This window comes from Eriocheir sinensis, chromosome 46 (genome assembly GCF_024679095.1).
Source record: "Eriocheir sinensis breed Jianghai 21 chromosome 46, ASM2467909v1, whole genome shotgun sequence".
NCBI lineage: Eukaryota > Metazoa > Arthropoda > Malacostraca > Decapoda > Varunidae > Eriocheir > Eriocheir sinensis.
In genome coordinates, this window is record NC_066554.1 from 10,374,969 (window position 1) to 10,396,115 (window position 21,147).

The window sequence follows — 21,147 nt, forward strand, 5'->3', positions numbered from 1 at the left end:
TTGGGTTCATATCGAGGAACTTCGAATACAAGACGCCGGGAGTTATGTTATCCTTGTATAATTCGCTGGTAAGGCCCCACCTGGAATACGCCGTGCAATTCTGGTCTCCTAATTACAGGAAAGACATTGAATTACTTGAGAGAGTACAGCGCCGCGCCACGAAGATGATACCATCACTGAGGACGAAACCCTATGAAGAACGACTCGAGCGACTCAACCTTTTCACGTTGGAAAAGAGACGACTGCGGGGAGACATGATACAAGTCTTTAAGTACCTGAACAAGCTCAGCAACGTTGATCACTCCAAACTCTTCACGCTACAAACTAACCTGAGAACAAGAAACAACGGAAAAACAATTCAAGCAAAGCGATGCAATACCGACATCGGCAGGAGTTACTTCTCGAATAGAGTTGTTCGCCACTGGAACAGCCTTCCTGCAGAAGTGGTTAGCGCAGAGACCATCAACTCCTTCAAGAAACGCATTGATCGCCACTTAGCTGCAACAGGAGTGAACTGAACGTTCCCAAGAGTAGGTACACAAGTGCTTTAATCCTTCCCTGCAAGCCACTTCTGTGGCAAACGGATTGATTAAATCACTGAACGCAGGCAGCCTAGTAATGAGCCAACAGGCTTTCTGCTGCCTGCTAGTCCATGTTTCCATGTTTCCATGTTTCCATGTTTCCTCCTCCTTTCAGTTCTTGCCCCTTGACCTTCTCCACTTCAACTTCTTACTAGCTGTTCTGTTTTGCTATTTTAAGTTTTAATGCCGTCTTCTCTTCCTCTTTTACCTTATATATTTTCTTTTTCCCTCCATCACTTAACTTTGTTCCTCGCCTGCCTTCTCTTTTCAAGGCAACCACTAGTAGCGTTTATCCTTATTTTCATTCTTCCTTTACATCTATCTTCCTTCTCCATTTCTCTCTTTCCTTCTCTATTTCTCGTTGATTTTCCATTTCTTGTTGATTTTCCATTTCTCTCTTTCCTTTTCTATTTCTCTCGTTTCTTCTCCTTTCCTCGTTGATTTTCCATTTCTCGTTCCTTCTCCATTTCTCTCTTTTCTTCTCTGTTTCTCTCGTTTCTTCTTCTTTCCTCGTTGATTTTCCATTTCTCTCTTTCCTTCTCTATTTCTCTCGTTTCTTCTTCTTTCCTCGTTGATTTTCCATTTCTCGTTCCTTTTCCATTTCTCTCGGTCTTTCTTTTTCATCTTTCTTCTTCATCTCCACCGCCACCGCTACTTCCACCATCACCACCTCAACTACAAGCACAAGCACTAACCTCCTCCTCCTCCTCCTCCTCCTCCTCCTCCTCTTCCTCCACCTCTTCCAACTACTGTCTTGCCCCAATCACCACCTCCATCGTCTAAATCACGAGACATTAAGAGCGCCAGCAGCAACTTCAACGACTCATTCTCCTCCTCCTCCTCCTCCTCCTCTTCCTCCTCATCCTCATTTTCACTTTCTCTTCTTTTTCTTTTTCTTTTCTTGTTCGTTTTTTTCCCCTCTTCTTTATCCTTTCCTTTTTTTCTTCTTCTCCCCCTGTAAAGCACCTATAAATATGCAAGGGGTCACTGCGGGGATCTTGGAGTGTAGGACGCAAGAAGTTATGTTATTTTTGCGTAAATCGTTCGTAAGTCCTCACCAGAAATACGCTATTCAGTTATGGTCGCATAATAACAAAAATAACGTCAACTTACTTGAGAGCGTAGCGACGTGCCACAAAAATGACACGATCGTTTCGGGAACAGTCGTGTGGAGAACGGTTGAGGTGGCTACACGCTGTTATGCTGGAAAAAAAGACGAGTACAGTGACATGTGATACCAGTCTTTGTGTAGCTGAAATAGTTTAATAAGGCTGATCACTGTAAATTATTTGAGCTTCGAACTAACCAGATAAGTCATTGTGTAGCTGAAATAGTTTAATAAGGCTGATCACTTTAGAATATTTGAGCTTCGAACTATCCAGATAAGTCTTTGTGTAGCTGAAATAGTTTAATAAGGTTGTTCACTGTAAATTATTTGAGCTTCGAACTATCCAGATAAGTCTTTGTGTAGCTGAAATAGTTTAATAAGGTTGTTCACTGTAAATTACTTGAGCTTCGAACTATCCAGATAAGTCTTTGTGTAGCTGAAATAGTTTAATAAGGTTGATCACTGTAAATTATTTGAGCTTCGAACTATCCAGATAAGTCTTTGTGTAGCTGAAATAGTTTAATAAGGCTAATCACTGTAAATTATTTGAGCTTCGAACTAACCAGATAAGTCTTTGTGTAGCTGAAATAGTTTAATAAGGTTGATCACTTTAAAATAGTTGAGCTTCGAACTAACCAGAGAAGTAGAAATATGGAAAACTAACTCAAGGAAGGACTACAATAAATACACGGCAGTTTTGTTTTTCTCAAGCCGACTTATCCGCCCTTTGAGCACCACCCTTCCTGAAGAAGTAGTTGATGCGAAAACGGTCGAATTATTTTAGAGCTCTTTGACAGTTACTTTGCTCTACGACAGGAGTTAATCGAACCTTCCATTCGCCAATACAGAAAAGGCTTTAAAATGTTCCGAAGCAGCCTCTTTCTAAGCAGGCAGCCTCGTTATGAACAAATAAGACTTATTTTGCCTGCTACTCTATGCTTAAATGTTTCCATCCCTCCACTTCCTTCTCTTTGGGATGGAGGGCTTTTATAAGTGGGATATCTATAAGGTTCTGTTGGTAAGAGAACTGGGTAGGACACGCAGTAATGGGTTTAAACTGGATAAATTCAGATTCAACAGGTACATAGGCAAAAATTTGTTTACTAACTGAGTGGTAGACGAGTGGAACAGGCTGGGCAGTCATGTGGTGAGTGCCAATACTATAGTCACATTAGATTAGATAAATTCATGTTTAATGATGCTAGGTGGGGTTAGGTTCACGGGAGATTAGGTTCACAGGAGCTGCCTTGTACTGGCCTCTTGCAGACTCCTTACGTTCTTATGTTCTTATGTTCCTTGTCCTCCTCCTCCTCCTCCTCCTCCTCCTCCTCCTCCTCCATTTTCTCTTCCTCCACCACCTCTATTTTCTTTTCCTCCTAAACCTCCACCACCTCCTCCCCCTCCTCCTAAGCCCTACTTTCGGCTGTCTCTTCACAACTACAGTCACGTTCCTCGACCCGTTCCTTCCCGCCCGTTCCCTTCCTGCCCCTCATGGCGGACCAAGCGAAAACGCGTGAGTGCCGGGACGAGGGAAGGAGGACAACACATAAAGGGAAATAAACGATTTTACGACGAAGCGCCTCCGTCAAGCCGTGTTTTCCTACATATCTTACGAGCGATTCTTGTGGGATGATTTTTACCTGATTCTGAGGATGACGGATAGGGGTTTGTTATAGGAGAAAGCCTTAAAATGAAACGTTGTCAATATGCTGAAAGGACTACACATTATGTTACAATTTGACATTAAATCGATGTTATAAGGATACCGAAAAACACATTATCGAATAGCTGCATACATGTGTGCGTATCGATCGACCTAACTTGCATTCGATATGGCAACGACACGAGAAGTAAGTTTAGGAAAGAGTAGGCATTGACCCGTTAGCAGCGACGGGCCAAATTTGTGGCTTTACCGTGTACCAGCGAAGGGCCAAATTTGTGCCATGATAAAGATCCCCCAAAATAGATGATGCATAAACTGATCACAAATACATTGATATATATTATGAAATGGTTTGCGTGAGTGATGACTGTTTCTCATTTTTCTTGCTTAGAGGGACCTTTAGGAAACATTGTCCCCGCACCTACCGGGTTAAATCGTTTTGAATGATTGAAATACCTAATTGATAGACGGAAAGATTAATGACTAGTACATATATTGGTATACATTACAAAAGAAAATAAGGGACCAAATGAATAAAATAAATAGCTTTCATAATCTGTGAATGTAGTGGAACAGCATAAAGATACATCAATTAACCCGGTAGCAGCGGGGATCATGTTTCTTAATGGTCCCCCTAAGCGAGAAAAATTAGAAAAAATCATCACTCACACAAACCATTTCATTATATATATATCAAAGCATTTGTGATCAGTTTATGTATTATCTATTTTTTGGGGGTTAAATCATGGCACAAATTTGGACCGTCGCTGCTACACGGTAAAGTCACAAATTTGGCCCGTCGCTGCTACACGGTAAAGTCACAAATTTGGCCCGTCGCTGCTATACGGTAAAGTCACAAATTTGGCCCGTCGCTGCTACATGGTAAAGCCACAAATTTGGCCCGTCGCTGCTACACGGTAAAGCCACAAATTTGGCCCGTCGCTGCTACATGGTAAAGCCACAAATTTGGCCCGTCGCTGCTACACGGTAAAGCCACAAATTTGGCCCGTCGCTGCTACATGGTAAAGCCACAAATTTGGCCCGTCGCTGCTACCGGGTTAATGCTAGCCAACAGGTAGAAAGAGAAAATTCCGAGCACACTCATAAATAAAACATGTGAGGGCTAAGAAAAGTGACGTAAATGATGAACAAACAGCGCCGGAAGCCCGGGGAAAATGGAGGGATAAACACACACACACACACACACACACACACACACACACACACACACACACACACACCGTACAAAACAGTTACCTAAAATAATATACAACATGAAATACAACATCCCGAAACGAAATGATGAACAAACAGCGCCGAAAACTCAGGAAAAATGGAGGGATAAACACACACACACACACACACACACACACACACACACACACACACACACGTTACAAAACAAAGTTACCTAATAAAATAATACAACATGAAATACAACATCCCGAAACACAGAGGAACAAAAACAAATGCACGACAGAAAACAAATTAAATCACACGAGAGAATGGAGCAGCGTGCCCCCCCTCCAACCCACCCCTCAGGCAAAAAATAAAAAATAAAAAATAAAATAAATAAACGGCCGACAAAACCTGAAAAAAAAAACGGGCGACAAAACCTATAACAAAAATATAATAAAACAACAACGATTCGGCACCCAACAAACACACTCCGCTGGGACACAAAATACAGAGGGAAAACTCATTTATGCACACATAGCGGAGAGGGAGAAAAACAGAGCGACTCATACATAACGCATTTGATAACCGACTAAATGACACAGAAAAAAAAGCTCAGAACATTTATATACAAAAACTGCAAAAAATGGGAAGTAAAAACACGTTCATTTGGGCACTGACTCAAGTTTTTTTTTCAGCAGAGGAGACAGTGCAAGGGCGTAGAAAAATAAAACTAATGAAAAAAAAAAAAAGCCCGCTACTTACTGCTCCTAAAAGTGCATGTATGACGCATAACTGCAGAGGGACATAGGAGCTAGGATATAACTGGTACTTCGCGACCAACTGAGAGGGAAAAGGGAGCTCAACGGGAATGAGTTAATGTAAGTAGGACACACAGCCACACAGGCATTAAGGAAAAAAGGAGTTAGGTCACAAAAGACACGTTAGAACATAGCCTGAGAGGGTTAGTAGGCTTCATGTGTAGGTAAAGAAGCTTCACGTAAATAGAGCACACAAAACCACACACACCAAAAAACAGGCGAATTTTTTTTACAACATAGCTTGCAGCCTACAAGGGAAGACATTGATTAGAGAGATAGGACACATTATCAGGACACCTCTCCTCCCGAAATTGACCCCTCTTTCGGCCACCTCCATGGATTCTTTTCAGGAGCAGGGAGTAGCGGGCCTTTTTTATTATTGTTTCCTTTTTTGTGCCCTTGAGCTGTCTCCTTTATTGTAAAAAAAAAAAATATATGACACATGACATCATTGGAGATAGAAAAAAAAACACATACACCTAAACACGAAGAGTGATGATAAACAGGATACAAATTAATAGGATCGAGGAGCTAGGTCACCCAAGACACATTAGACCATCGCCTGAGGGAGCTGGTAAACCCCGTGTGTTCGCAGGCTGCAACTGGACCACACGAGACTGAGGTGGACGGAAGGGCAGCGCGGCAACAACACCCATCCCTTGTCCATCTGTTCATCCCAGTGTCCCAACGGCCACATACGTAACTTCCAGGTGAGTGAAGGCGTGATCTACGTTGTGAGTGCGTGAGGTAAGCGAATACATGTGTGAGTAAGCGAGGTTGCTGGATGTGAGTAGGTAAGGTAAGGGAATACATGTGTGAGTAAGCGAGGTTGCTGGATGTGAGTAGGTAAGGTAAGGGAATGAATGCATGAGTGAGTGAACGAGAGCAGTGAATGTGAGTGAAGTAGGTGAATGCATGTGTGAATGAGCGAGGGTACTAAAAGTGAGTGACCGAGAGTTGTGAACGTTATTAAGAAATCAAAATGAGTGCTTTAAAGTGTGAGTTAAGCCACGGCTACACTAGTCACTGTTACCCCTGGGCTGGACGATTTTGCCAGGGCTGGAAGAATGCCGTAGGACTGGTTTACCATGCAAGGGGTCACACAAAAGCCCGCCCAGTCCAGCCGCCTGCGTTCATCTACCAATGTAAACAAAGATGCTCTCTTGCTCTTGCTCTTGCTGTACAGGTGACCCGTTGGAGAGTCATGTAAACAAAGCATGGGTCAAGCGAGTGTGAAGGTGCTGTGTTTTATTAACTTGTGTGCCGTTAGTGATCAGTAATTATACAGAATAACTAATAATTTTGATATATAATAATATAATATGTATATATTCTATTATATAGGATAATTTGGTTCTAGCTGTATGTTTAAATACTACAGTATCTCAATACCTCTGCTGCGCCCCACCGTTGCCAGATTGTCGTACTCAGACGATAGTATTTACCGGTTTTTGACGCCTAACTATTGCCAAGAAACATCAGGAATTAACTATTTTAACGATAATTTTAAGTGAATCTCCTTATTGGGGTCCCATGAGGTTTGTTTTGCGTCGAGGAAGTCAGTAAATATAAGAGGCTGTAGTACTTTGACGGTGCGCCCAGCCATACCACTGGGGGAACAACGAGCCAGCGCGTCCACTGGGCAGCAGTAACTAGTGTAACCGCGGCTTTAGTGAAATATCGAGTGAGTGTGCAAATGTGTGAAGGATGAAGTGGGAGTGAGTATGTGGATGAGTGGGAAAGGGAGTGAATCTGTAAAGGCGGCCTTACACCTGGCAATTCCTGTCCGGCAATACAGCCGCGACGATCTAGCGGCTAGACCAGCTGGGTGCTCTCGGGAGCAAGTACGTTCACACGTGGGAGGAGCCGCCGGGAGCATCAAGACGTAAACTGCTAGTAAATGCAAGGGCATGAATTCATCCCAGACACCCCAAAAGGCCACTACCATATCCTAAAACCACAATGAGTTTGGTCCATTAGCCTAATATTGTAGAAAAACTTTAAGTAAACGAGTTTTATCATAAGTAGTATTGATTGTTTGATTGAATGTTCATTGTTGCATTTAACAACAAAGGAGAAGGAAGGAACATGCCATCCCAACCCCCAGGCATTACATAGTGTGATTATATAATACACGAAAATAATCGTTCCTTACCTCCTTCGATATCTCGCAAAGAGATAAACATTTATCGTAATGTTGCTGCCACTCTCTCAAACGTCGTTTTCCGTAGACTCAGTTTCTTATACAGTTTATCTTGTGGGTCCCACAAGTATCTATGCTGCCTCCCTTTTTCTAGTAATGCCACCTCGGCATCCCGGCTCCAAATCTTGTCTGTATCTGCCATTTCTTGTTTTATTATTGGCGCCGACATGTTGTACTCAGCCGCCAGTCGGCAATACAAGACGGACGCGCTCAGCTGCAGAAAACTTGCCGCGAGAAGGGCTCCCAGACCCAGACCCAGACCAAAAATGCTGCCGCAGTGCCGTTACAAAGGCAAAACTCCCGACCGACTACTACTACTACCTGTATTGCCGACTAGGAATTGCCAGGTGTAAAGCCGCCTTAAGGGAAGGAGGACGAGAGGTAGTAGTGAATGTTAGTTAGAAAAATAGAATGAGTTAAAGTGGGAGTTAGTGAAATATCGAGTGAATGTGTGAATGTGTATGTGAAGGGAGGAGTGGGAGTGTGTGAACGAGTGGGAGAGGGACTGAATGTGTGAGTGAGTGAGGGAGGGAGAGGGGGAGGAAAGGAGCCAGAGGTACGATGATGTGAGGGAGGGAGGAAGGAACGATAAGGCTGGGTGGTTATTTTTCCTTGCTCGCGTAGAACCCATGTTTTTATAATGTATTTTTTGTTTATGGGGTTGATTTTACTTATGCACCACTTTCCTACGAGACTAGTAGTAGTAGTAGTAGTAGTAGTAGTAGTAGTAGTGGTAGTAGCAGTAGTAGTGGTAATAGTAGTAGTAGTAGTAGTAGTAGTAGTAGTAGTAGTAGTAGTGTTAGTAGTAGTAATAGTAGTAGCAGTAGTAGTAGTAGTAGTAGTAGTAGTAGTAGTTTCCACTATCACTACTATTACATACCACTACTTCTACATCTATTACTACATCTGTAACTACCATTATCAATACCACTATCACTACTACTACTACTACAACTGCTACTACTACTACCACTACCACTACTACTGCTACTGTCATCACTACCATGACGACGACGACAACGTTAACTTTTCCAGGAGTTCTAATATATCTCATAATTATACGTATCTTATTCTCGGGCTCGATTGTGACATAAGTTCGACTATTACAAGACTAAACGAGAAAAGTTTGTGAGAGTAGAAGATTTTTAAAAGTATATGAATAATGGCAGTGAGGGAGGGAGGGAGGGATGGGGCAGATGGGTAAAGGAAAAGATGAGTAAATAAACTTATGAGTAGACTTAATCATATACAACATACACGGGAAAAAGAACATTGAAAATAAAAACAGGTATGAATGAGAGAGGAGGTGAGTGAGTGACTGAATAATTGAATGGACCAACAAGAGAGTGAATAAGTGAAAATTTAAGGCCTGAATAAGCAATCGAACGTGAGCGAGCGGATGCCTTAGACGGGTGCGGAAAAAAAAAGCTTCATGATGTAAAGGAAAAACGAAAAAAATAAATTACTAAACTGAAAATGCAGAGGTAAGTAGGCGAGCGAGAATGAGCAAATGAGCGTGAACAGAAAAGAGGGATGAAGATAAAATTAATGAAGAATGGCCGGGGCGAAAAAAAGATTGGTAGTCGAGGAAGAAAAGAAAAAAGGAGGAGGAGGAAAATAAGGTGGAAGAGGAAGAGAAAATGGAATGGGAAGGGAGGAGGGATCAAAGGAGCTGGAGAGGAAAAAGAGAGAGAGAGAGTGTGTGTGTGTGTGTGTGTGTGTGTGTGTGTGTGTGTGTGTGAGGGCGTCGGTAGGTAGTGGAGATGGATGAGGGTGTCCGCTGATGAAAACGAATGCCGCGGTGAATGAAGAATAGGGGCAAGTGAATCATTGTTAACCTTACACTTCGTAGAGCGGCGAAATGGGAAAAAAGTTTGCGGTAAGCGGAGGGGTTCGTTCAAAGGAAAATGGGAGAGATTGAGCGAGCGAGCGAGCGAAAGAGGAATAAAAAAAATGTGACAGGGAGTTTTGTAGAAAGACGAGACGAGAGACGAGATGGGAAGTGTTGAGAATTAGTGGAAAAAGAGAAAAAAATAAAGAAACAGACAAGTGGAGACCTAAAAGGGAGGAATAATGGAAGGAAGAGGGGAGGGAGAAAGAAGGGAGGGAAGGAGGGGGATGAGGTAAGGAAGATAAGGGTGAAGGGAGAGAACAGTGAAGAGGGAAGGGGGAGAAGAAGAGATAATGAGAGAGAGAGAGAGAGAGAGAGAGAGAGAGAGAGAGAGAGACGAATAAAAGAAGGGTATGGAGGATGGTAATACAGAACAACTGTTTCCCCTACACTCTATAAATCACTAAGATGGATGAAAATTAGCACCAGAAAAAATCGATGCGAAGGTAAAGGAAGAAATATGTAAATTAGGACCAGAAGATTAAGCAGGAGGATCTATTGTATGGATAATATTAGGAACAGGATGAAAAAAAGGAAAAGGGAAGGAAGAAAATTATATTGAGGAACAACTGGTAACATGAAACTTACTTCTTAATAAGGCGTAGATGGAGATAAAAGTTGGCTGTTGAGTTTCCTGTTGACTGGTGACTGTTTACCGTTGAGAACTATTAACTGGGGAACTTAGTGAAGAGGACTGTGGAAGAAAAAAAATGATAATATGTATAGAAGAATGAAGAGTATACAGGAGAAATGGAGAATAATGACAAATAGGATAATAGATGAAGCATAATCCATATTTTTTTTTACAGCAAAGGAGACAGCTCAAGGGCACACACACAAAAAAGGAAACAATAATAAAAAAAAGCCCGCTACTCGCTGCTCCTATATGAATACGAAAAAAAAGAAACACCAATACTAACAGAGATGATTGAAACAGGATGAAGAATAAAGGAAAGAGAAGGAAAAAACTGATTCTGAGGACCAACTGACAGACTTCCTAATAAAGCGTAGACGGAGATAAAAGTTGGATGAATGAATAATGAGTTTCCAATAAGAATTAGTTACGGAAGGAAAAACAAACATATGTGTAGAAGAAAGATGAATTATATGAGCAAGAGAAGTAGGGTAAAGATGAATAGGAAAACCAACGGCAAAACATACAATTACATAACACACAGAAAACGTAACAGGGGAAACAAAGATAGTGAAGAGTCAACGAAGGGAAAAACAAATATATGTATAGAAGAAAGATGAATTATATGAGCAAGAGAAGTAGGGTAAAGATGAATAGGAAAACCAACGGCAAAACATACAATTACATAACACAGAAAACGTAACAGGGGAAACAAAGATAGTGAAGAGTCAACGAAGGGAAAAACAAATATGCGTATAGAAGAAAGATGAATTATACGAGGAAGAGAAGGAGGATAAAGATAAACAGGAAAAACAATGGCAAAACATACAATTACATAACACACAAAAAACGTACAGGGGAAACAAAGATAGTGAAGAGTCAACGAAGGGAAAAACAAATATATGTATAGAAGAAAGATGAATTATATGAGGAAGAGAAGGAGGATAAAGATAAACAGGAAAAACAAGGGCAAAACATACAATTACATACCACACAAAAAACGTACAGGGGAGACAGATATAGACGTTTATTATGACCAAAATAAAGAAGGCTGCCACAGAACAACCCGTACGAGAGGCGAGGTGTGCCGCTGAACGGGAATTCTGAGCAGGAGCAGCAGCAGAGAAACCCCCGCTGGCCCTTAACAAGATTACCCGCCCTAATAATCGTGGTCCCTAATAATAACAGTACAGGGAGAGGAAGGAAAGGAGGAGGAGGAGGAGGAGAGGTGAGTGGAGGAGGAGAAATAGAAGAAGGAGAAGGGGCAGGAGGAGGACGTGGAAAGAGGGAGATGGTCGAAGGAGAAAGAGGAGGAGGAGGAGGAGGAGGAGGAGGAGGAGGAGGAGGAGGAGGAGTAATGACAGGTAGAAATGAGGCGAGGGGAGAAAGGTGTGTGTATGGGTGCAAGTGATGGTGTTTCTTTCCTCGTGGGTTTTGTTTGTTTGTATTTGTTTGTTTGTTTGCTTGGCTGTTTGTATATTTGCTTCTGTATTCAATTGTTTGTATATTCGTTTTGTGAGAGAGCTTTTTACGCTTCTATTATGCACAAAAATGTATCTGTTGTATATTTTATTCTTTACTCTTTTGTTTATCTCAGGACACACACACACACACACACACACACACACACACACACACACACACACACACACACATTCCCATCGACAATGAGACGTATACAATGTCGAGAGGAGAGGAAGGATGTTGTTACGCCCATTAATACCGTGAGAGAGAGAGAGAGAGAGAGAGAGAGAGAGAGAGAGATTTACCGGAAGTTAATTAGAAATGGAAAAAGGTAAAGGGGAAGGTCTCTCTCTCTCTCTCTCTCTCTCTCTCTCTCTCTCTCTCTCTCTTTCACATTTTTTATAAAACTCCCCTCTCTCTATTTTATTTCTACGTCTATCTATCTACCAACCTATCCATCTATTTATCTATGTATCTATCTATCTATCTATCGATAATCTATTTCACTGTCTATCGACCTACTCATCTACCTCGATTCTCCTTCCTCCTATTTCTCCTCCTCCTCCTACTCCTCCATCCTACTACTACTACTACTACTACTACTGCTACTTCTTCTTCTGTTACTTATACTAAAACTACTACTGCCACTTCTATAACTACTACAACTACTACTGGTAATACTTGCGCTACTACTACTGATCATACTAGCAATATTACTACTACATCATTGATATCTTAGTCATCTTCATGCTTCATCTTTCTTTCCAAAATATCGTCCTTATAATTGCCAAACAACTTTTCACATCAATTATCGCCATTCTAGTCACCGTCATCCCTCATCTCCTCTTCCACCTCCTTCCTCCCATAATTCCTCGGTTCGGGACGGCGACAATTTCATCATTCCGTCCACACGCTCCCACCCACAAACTTTACAATCTTATCTTCGCCGACAACTTTTTACCAACCTGCATCTGCCTCGCGCACAAATTCCTAAGTTTTAAAAAGTTACATCAATTCCCGCCTGTAAACAATCGCCTCAGAAATTAAAGAGCGATCCAAATATTGATGCAAGAAAGAGAATGGAGGGAGAGAGGTAGGGCGGAAGGGAGGGAGACTGCTGTAAAAGGTGGATTAATAGGTCTTAGCACCGTACCTTAGGCAACCAACTCATTACAACAAAAATGGTAGGGATGCAGGGAGGGAGAGAAGCTTGGTGTAGAAACGGGGTCACGGGCGGGGGCGATACCAGGGAGGGAAAGATGAAAGGAAGGCAACTGAAAGACAATCAAGGGAGGCGGCAAGGAGACGGAGGAACAGGAAGAGCGGCGAGACAGAAGAAGAGAAAAGAAAAGAGACGAGAGAAGGGTGGAGGAGGATATATTGGAAGTTAGAGAAAGCAAGAGAGAGAGAGAGAGAGAGAGAGAGAGAGAGAGAAACTGACACTGGCACACGAAGACAGAGACAGCAAGCGCGGAAGGAGTTCACAGAGGGTGATGGAGATGGCAGATAAGGGGGAAAGGAAGGGGAGAAGGGAGGCAGGGTAGAAGGGAGGCGGCGAGTGGGACTGACGTCAGTAGAGAACAGGGATGGGATATTCGTACTCGGTATTCGTATTCGAATACATTCGAATACAATATTTGGGTGTATTCGTATTCGTATTCGAATACTTGTCATCTGACATCAAAGTATTCGTATTCGTATTCGAATACTTGTCATCTGACATCAAAGTATTCGTATTCGTATTCGAATACTTGTCATCTGACATCAAAGTATTCGCATTCGTATTCGAATACTTGTCATCTGACATCAAAGTATTCGTATTCGTATTCGAATACTTGTCATCTGACATCAAAGTATTCGTATTCGTATTCGAATACTTGTCATCTGACATCAAAGTATTCGTATTCGTATTCGAATACTTGTCATCTGACATCAAAGTATTCGTATTCGTATTCGAATACTTGTCATCTGACATCAAAGTATTCGTATTCGTATTCGAATACTTGTCATCTGACATCAAAGTATTCGCATTCGTATTCGAATACTTGGGAAAAGTATTCGAATTCTTCGAATAATATGCCGAACAATCTTAAATCCATCATCAGAAATAATAGTTATTGTTCCTTCCAAGTTAGAAATCTTCGTTCCTGTTTGTCCGACGTGTATGATACAGGTTCACTAGCGTGGCCGCTGTGACTATTTGGGGACGGGGGGTCTGGCGGGCGGCGGCCCTTGCCTCATGCCGGTGGTAGGGTGTGTTACTCCGGGTTCATTGTTGGATTTATTCCCTATTTTGTTGCCCCTCCCCCTCCCCCCACACCCTCTGGAATCCCTGGATATTACATGTATTATAGTGATATAGGTATTTTGTTGTGTTTCTTTCAGTACAGCTTAGATATATACTTGAAAACTATGGAAAACATATATGTCTAGGTGCGATAAACATGTACATAATACTGGCATCAGTTATAAACTCATGGCGTCATTTTACTATTGAATAACTTTAGTACCATATTAGGCTCATTGCCGATCTACCTGCATGAAAAAGTTATTTTCAACGAAAAGTATTCATGAATGCATTCACGAATACTCTCGTGAAGTATTCGTATTCGTATTCGAATTATCAGTATTTCAGTGTTTTCGTATTCGTTTAACTATGAAGTATTCGTATTCGTATTCGAATACACAGTTCTTGTATTCACCCCATCCCTGGTACTAGGGAAGGAACATTTGAGGGAAGGAGGAATGAAGCAAAGAGCGGATGGACGGAGAGGTGAAAAGGTGCAGTGGAGTAGAGTGTAGGGAGGGCACGGGGGGGGGGGATGGAAATAACTGTCACCTCTTTGGAGTGCTGCTGATTGCCAAAGTGGAAGGCAGGGAAGAAGGAAAGCTTTAAAGGGAAAAGGAAAGAGATAGGCAAGGCATCTATATGTCATTACTGAGTTCGACCTGGTTATCAAATTTTCCTTTTAGAGTTCAACTAAGCCACGAGCCGCGCGCACGCGCGCGATCCATATGAATGTATGTGTGTAGTTCACCACGGCTTGATCACGAGTTGGACTCGCTTTCGCCACCAGGTACCCTCACGACGTGAGCAAGTGTTCATTATTGTCGATCTCTGGGTACTCACACACCACACCCCCCATCCCCCTTGCCCAAGTGGGGACAGTAACCACTCCTAGTCAACGGAAAGAATCCGAAAAAACCGCCGCTTGTTTGGCCGTGAAGCCTTGCAGCGCGGCGCTCTAACCGATATGTTGCTTGATTTATTTACATTGAGACGTGAAATATTTCTAGCCGGTCTATCTGTCTATATCAGAATGTGTGTTTTAATCCTCGTTGATCAGTTAGAATGTTTGGATATTACCTCCGCCCCTCACTTCCTTTTGATTTGTTTTGTATTTATTTAAGTCATTATTTCGAACTCTGTTTCATTAAATTTTCTTCCAAGTTTTTCTCTCTAGACATTTTTATTTCGTTGTCAGTGTCTTTCTTTTTTCTCGTTCCTTGTGTCTCCCTTGCTTCCTTCATTTCTACTTACGTTCTCTTGTATTTTCAACTCTTTCTCTTCCGTCGCTTTCTCTCTGAAAATTATTCTTTCAATTTCGTCATCACGTAAAAGGCTCACTTTGCATACGACGTTTTGGTATGCCTTTCCGAGAAACATTTGCATACGAAAAATTCTTCGACTTACATATCTTTCTGTACGATTTTCTAATTGTGAATCTGCTACGTTACTTGTTTTGCATCTCAAAGGCTAAAAATATAAAAGCAACAGTTACATTATTCATGGGACGCTATAAAAGGACCGAGAGAGAGAGAGAGAGAGAGAGAGAGTCACGCAAATATCATGAATACGTAATGGCCTAATGTTTGTCAATTATTTTTAAACTGTAGCATTACTTTGCTTTTTAACGAGCAACGACTGATGGAAGGAGCAGGAAAATATAATAGGAAAAAGAGGAAAAGGATGAGCCTGCTACTTGGTGCAGATGAAGAAAATAAATAAGTTTACAGGAATGGAAAATAAGCTGGAAAGAATAAGGCATTTTGCATACTTATTTGTTTTCTCTATATTCTGACAAATTTGAAGACATTTTTTTTCATATATTTTTTTAACTTATATGTCCCTTTCCTTCAGAGCGTTTTTTGACGTTTATTCTTAATTAATGTCTCAGATAGTTCTCACACTGCGCTTCATATTCTTTGCCACAACTTTTCCTCACTTTTTCTTCTTTTTCTTCTTTTTCTTCTTCTTTGTCTCCATAGTCTTTGTCATTTCTTCTTTACCATTCGTTTCTACAATATATATTTCTTCTACTTTTTCTTCTCCTTCGTCTTCTTCTTCGTTCTTCTCCTTTTTCTTCTTAATCTTTCTTCTTCTTCTTCTTCTTCTTCTTAATCTTTGTCTCCATATTCTTTGTCATTTCTTCTTTACCATTCTTTTCTTCATGATATATTTCTTCTTCGTCTTCTTCTTCTTCTTCTCCTTCTTCTTAATCTTTCTTCTTCTTCCTCTTCTTCCTCAACTTCTTTATCTTCATCTTTCTCTTCCATCCCCTTTCTCCTTCTTCTTCTCCTTCCTCTTCTCTACTCGTTCGTCTTCTATATCTGATTGCGTTCCCTTCCCCTCCTTCTCCTCCGCCCGTCAGGCTCGGTGTAAACAAGTGCTCAATGGAATGCGTCGCGTCGCCGTTTTATCGAACCTTAACGGAACTGCGAAATTTTCCGGTGACACGGCGGCGATATTTTCTTCACGGAGGCTAAGAAAAGCATTGTGCATGTGTGGGGAGGGGGGGAAGGGGTGGGGGGGGGGTTGTGTGTGTGTGCGTGTGTGTGTGTTTGTTTGTTTGTGTGCTTATCGAGTTTACAGAGCAGGTGATAGTGATGTTGAAGCCTAAAATCTTTCTTTTTCGCTTTCTGTCTGTTTGTGTGTCTGTCTGTCTGTCTGTCTGTCTGTCTGTCTCTCTCTCTCTCTCTCTCTCTCTCTCTCTCTCTCTCTCTCTCTCTCTCTCTCTCTCTCTCTCTCTCTCTCTCTCTCTCTCTCTCTCTCTCTCTCTCTCTCTCTCTCTCTCTCTCTCTCTCTCTCTCTCTCTCTCTCTCTCTCTCTCTCTCTCTCTCTCTCTCTCTCTCCCCGCCTCCGGAACACCATGCATAAAAGATAATACCTAAAAATAAACAAAACGCGTCTGTTCCTTCTTTTTTTCATTTTCTCGATGTGTATTTTTCCTTTCACTTTGCCTCTTCCTTTCCTCGCGGGTTTTTTTTTTTTTTTTTTTCAATCCTCCAATATTTCTCTACTCGAAGGGCTGTTTTTAGTTTGCTTGACATTTTGCTACAGGAAACTTTGCCCTGGCTGAGTATTTGAATTTTTTCTTACGATAATATTCCCTTCCTATTCTTGTTCCCACCGACGTCCTTCTTCTTTCTCTCGTCTTTCTCCGCATCACTTCAACAACCCCCTTTTTTTTTTTTTTTTTTTTTACGTCGTGGCTTATTGCGCCGATAGCCTTCTTCCCGGTGGATCCTGATGGTCGGCCCAAGGCTTCTTCCCGGTGGGGTCTGATGGTCGGCCCAGCCCGTTCTGGCGCAGGCGAGTTTTTATAGTGGCGCCATCTTGCATTGGCTCATGCTGCCCTCCCGGAGCTCATCTTTAATCCTAGAATCTAGAGTCCGGGTTGATAGATGGTCCTCTGGAAAGCGTGTGGGTAGTTTTAAGCCACTCGGCGGCGGCTGAAAAATCCCAGCTTGGTGGCACCGGGCGGGGATTGAACTCGCGTCGTCCTGAACGCGGCGCCGTCACGCTATCCATTCAGCCACCGCCTCCTCCTGTCAATATCATCCTTCTTTCTTTTTCTGCCTCCATTTAAATCTCTGTCTGAACACGCAGCCCAAATTCTACTGGCGCTGCACCCCCAGGCTTAACTTTCCTTTACCAGCCTACCTTTACAGCATCTGCTTTGATCTCCCTCTCTTTCCTGCCAGCTGTTCCAAACCTCGCCTCAGATTTTCATTGTTTCTCCATTTATTCCTTTCCCTCACTTGCTTCACTTTGCTTTCCTTCTTCCTTTTCTCTAACAACACCGCTACCAATACCACAAACCTTATATTCCTTTCTTGTTATCGCTCAAAAGGCTGCCTCAGATTTCCTTTTATCATCCCATATTTCCTTGCTACCACTTGCTTCACTTTGCTTTCCTTCTTCCCTTCCTCTAACAACACCGCTACCAATACCACAAACCTTCTTCAATTCCTCTCTTGTTATTGCTCAAAAACCTGCCTCGGATTTCCTACTATCATCCCATATTTCCTTGTTAACACCTGCTTCACTTTGGTTTCCTTATTCACTTCCTCTAACAACACCGCTACAAATACCACAAACCTTATATTCCTCTCTTGTTATCGCTCAAAAAGCTGCCTCGGATCTCCTTCTATCATCTATATTTCCTTGCTAACACCTGCTTCACTTTGGTTGCCTTATTCACTTAACAAATACTGCTACTGATGCCACTAACATTCTCATTTCTTTATCACCTATCAAAATATGGCTTCCCTTTTCCATCATCTTTTCTCTCATCATTGTTTGCCTATACCGTTTGGACTCCTTTAACACTCTTCTCCTCTCGTATTCTCAACCAGGACTCGTGTTGCTGGTCCTCCATGCGCCACTAACATTCTCCTTCCCTTGTCACCTCTCAAAACATGGCTTCCGTTTTCCAGCATCTTTTCTCTCATTATTGTTTACCTCTACCGGCTAGACTCCTTTAACCACCCTTCTCCGATCCTATTCTCAACCAGGACTCGTGTTGCTGGTCCTGCGTGCCCTGTCCAGAACACGCCATCATCTACAACGAGACCTGTCGCTCCTGTGCGCTAGGATGGGCCCCGACGGCAGACAAAGTGACCTGCTACAAGTTGACCCCGGAATACATGACCTGGGACTCCTCCTGGGCCATCGTGCCGCTCGTGTTCAGGTGAGGTGACAGGTGTGCAGAACATGTGTGTGTGTGTGTGTGTGTGTGTGTGTGTGTGTGTGTGTGTGTGTGTGTGTGTGTGTGTGTGTTATGGGTTTATATGCCTATCTACCTTTAGTGTGTCCCATTTCCCTCGAGAATGACCATCCATTGACAGAAACACATGCTCCCGTCATCTCCTTAACGATCCATCTGCTTTATACTCATCAATCTTTCCTCTGACAATTGATTCTTCCTTCGTTTATACAGACCTCCGCTGGAATGGTCTCTTTGTACTTGTTTGCCATGCCGTTCTTGTGTTCCACCCTCAGAATTACTAGTTACAGCTTTTCCTCCCCCCACCCCCCCTCTATTTAAATAAAAGAACACTGAAATTTTCTTTATAATTCATCTTTCAGCCTCCTGCCCTCGTTCCCTCCTTTCCTCTTTCCACCAAACACCGCCCTTCAGTTTCTGTTCACATCTATGCATCCTCCTTATTGTGATTGTTATGAGGCCCCTTTCCCGCCATCTTGGTACTCCACTTCAGCTTATGGCGCAACACCCACGCCTTCCTCCCGTCCCCTTGTCTCCTCACAGTCCTCATCTTCCTCTCGTAAAGGAGCCACTTCCCCTTTATTCCACGGCCTTTGTGTGTGTGTGTGTGTGTGTGTGTGTGTGTGTGTGTGTGTGTGTGTGTGTGTGTGCGTGTGCGTGTGCGAGTGTGTGTGTTTAGACTGTTTTATCCGGCAGTTCCAACTCTTGTCCATGATTACGGTTCTTTCTCACGACGCTGGCCACCACGCAACGCCATTCTCTCTCTCTCTCTCTCTCTCTCTCTCTCTCTCTCTCTCTCTCTCTCTCTCTCTCTCTCTCTCTCTCTCTCTCTCTCTCTCTCTCTCTCTCTCTCTCTCTCTCTCTCTCTCTCTCTCTCTCTCTCTCTCTCTCTCTCTCTCTCTCTCTCTCGACTACCTTCTGAGAACTCCTTTATGGGTCTTTTTTCTACCTCTTTTCATTCTACTCATCCTCATCTACTCATACCCATCTTTTCACTTCACCTTTAGGAGCAGTAAGTAGCGGGCTTTTTTTTTCATTAGTGGGTTTTTTTACGCCCTTGCACTGTCTCCTCTGCTGTAAGAAAAAAAAATTGCACAGCTTCACTCGTCCTGCACACCTTATCCGCCTCATATCACATTTCCAGACTCTGTTCTCGCGGCCATTTTCCTCCCCTCAACACATTTCCTCACCCCACACAGCTCCCTCGGCCTCCTGTGTACGCTTCTCACCACCCTGACCTTCATCCGCTTCAACACCACGCCTGTCATCATGGCCAGCGGGAGGGAACTCTGCTACGTCCTCCTCTCAGGCATCGCTCTCTGCTATCTCATGACCTTCGTGATCCTGGCCCCCCCATCGGTCCCCACGTGCGCCCTGCTGCGTGTGGGCCTTGGGCTGGGCCTCTGCATCTGCTATTCGGCCATCTTCACCAAGACTAATCGCATCTCGAGGATATTTAACCGCGGGATCAAGTCCATCAAGCGTCCGTCGTACACTTCTCCACGCTCACAGATCGTCATTTGTTCCGGTGAGTCATTTCTCCATCTTTTCTGGTTCTTTTCAACTTCGTTCATTCCTTCTCTCCTGTCTTCGTTTTTCTTTCTCTGTTATCCTGTTTCTCTGCCTCATCCCAGTCTCCTCTCAAATTTACCTTTCCTCCTTTTCTCTTCATTTTTTTCCTTGTCTTCCTTTCTCTCTCCCTTTTTTAATTAATCGTTTCCTTCGTTCATTCCTTCCCTCCTGTCGTCGTTTTTCTTTCTCTTTTATCCTGTTTCTTTGCCTCATCCCAGTCTCCTCTCAAATTTACCTTTCCTCCCTTTCTCTTCCTCTCTCACATCCGATTCTCTTAATTTCCTTCATTTCTTGCTTCTCTTCCTTTCTCTCTTCCTTTTTAATTAATCGTTTCCTGCCGTTCCTTCTCCTTTAAATTTATCAGCAGAGAGTCTCACGCAACATGTCCATTTTCTACTTAGGTTTGTCTGCCTCTTATGTCTTCGATTTCTTTCCTTTCTTACTTTCCAGTTTCTCCTGATACTTTTCCTTCCTCCCGTTCACACACACACGTGCTCTGCCTATATGAGCAAGAAACTTCAAACAGGAGCAAGGCACGTATGGAAAACTTACACGAGGATTTTTCAATTTTTAGTAATTTTCTTTCCCGCCAGAAGTGAAACCTCCCTAAGTCTTCACACTGACAGAGGACATTCGTTGCTCACATACTCAGCAAGGACGCTCCAGGCAAACACATGGAAAAAGAGCAACAAAGTGTCCCACAGAAATGCTGCTTTGAAAGACAAGAAAGAGAATGTATAATGACGCAGCTCTTTTTTAATATTTAGTAAATGACATATTAAACGAAAGAGTCGTAGCAAAAACTTACTGAGAAATTCGATGAATACGAAAAGATAGATTGTGTGACCAGATTGTAATATGAGCGAATAAAGATAATGTGCACCATCTCCGCTCACATGTATCATCGGATTGTAATACGACGCACAGCACCTGCAGTTACCGTCAAATACTTGCCAATTTTTCGGACAATCATGTTCACTAACCCTGGCATCCTTTTTTTTTTTTTTACGTCTCTGCCAATTGC

At 42.6% G+C, this 21,147-nt stretch overlaps 1 protein-coding gene and 1 long non-coding RNA gene across 2 annotated transcripts in view; both read left to right on the forward strand.

Annotated features, from left to right (window-relative positions):
* The window catches only part of LOC126980934 (metabotropic glutamate receptor 7-like), a 200,819-nt gene that overhangs the window by 167,654 nt on the left and 12,018 nt on the right, over positions 1 to 21,147 (forward strand). The window contains exons 10-12 of the mRNA XM_050831391.1: positions 5,945 to 6,059; positions 18,340 to 18,515; positions 19,751 to 20,079. Of these exons, the coding sequence (XP_050687348.1) occupies positions 5,945 to 6,059; positions 18,340 to 18,515; positions 19,751 to 20,079 (620 nt within the window). The remainder of the gene's footprint in view (positions 1 to 5,944; positions 6,060 to 18,339; positions 18,516 to 19,750; positions 20,080 to 21,147) is intronic.
* On the forward strand, positions 688 to 4,871 carry LOC126981095 (uncharacterized). The gene is made up of 2 exons (XR_007733736.1): positions 688 to 2,070; positions 2,144 to 4,871. It is a non-coding gene; the product is annotated as an uncharacterized LOC126981095 (long non-coding RNA).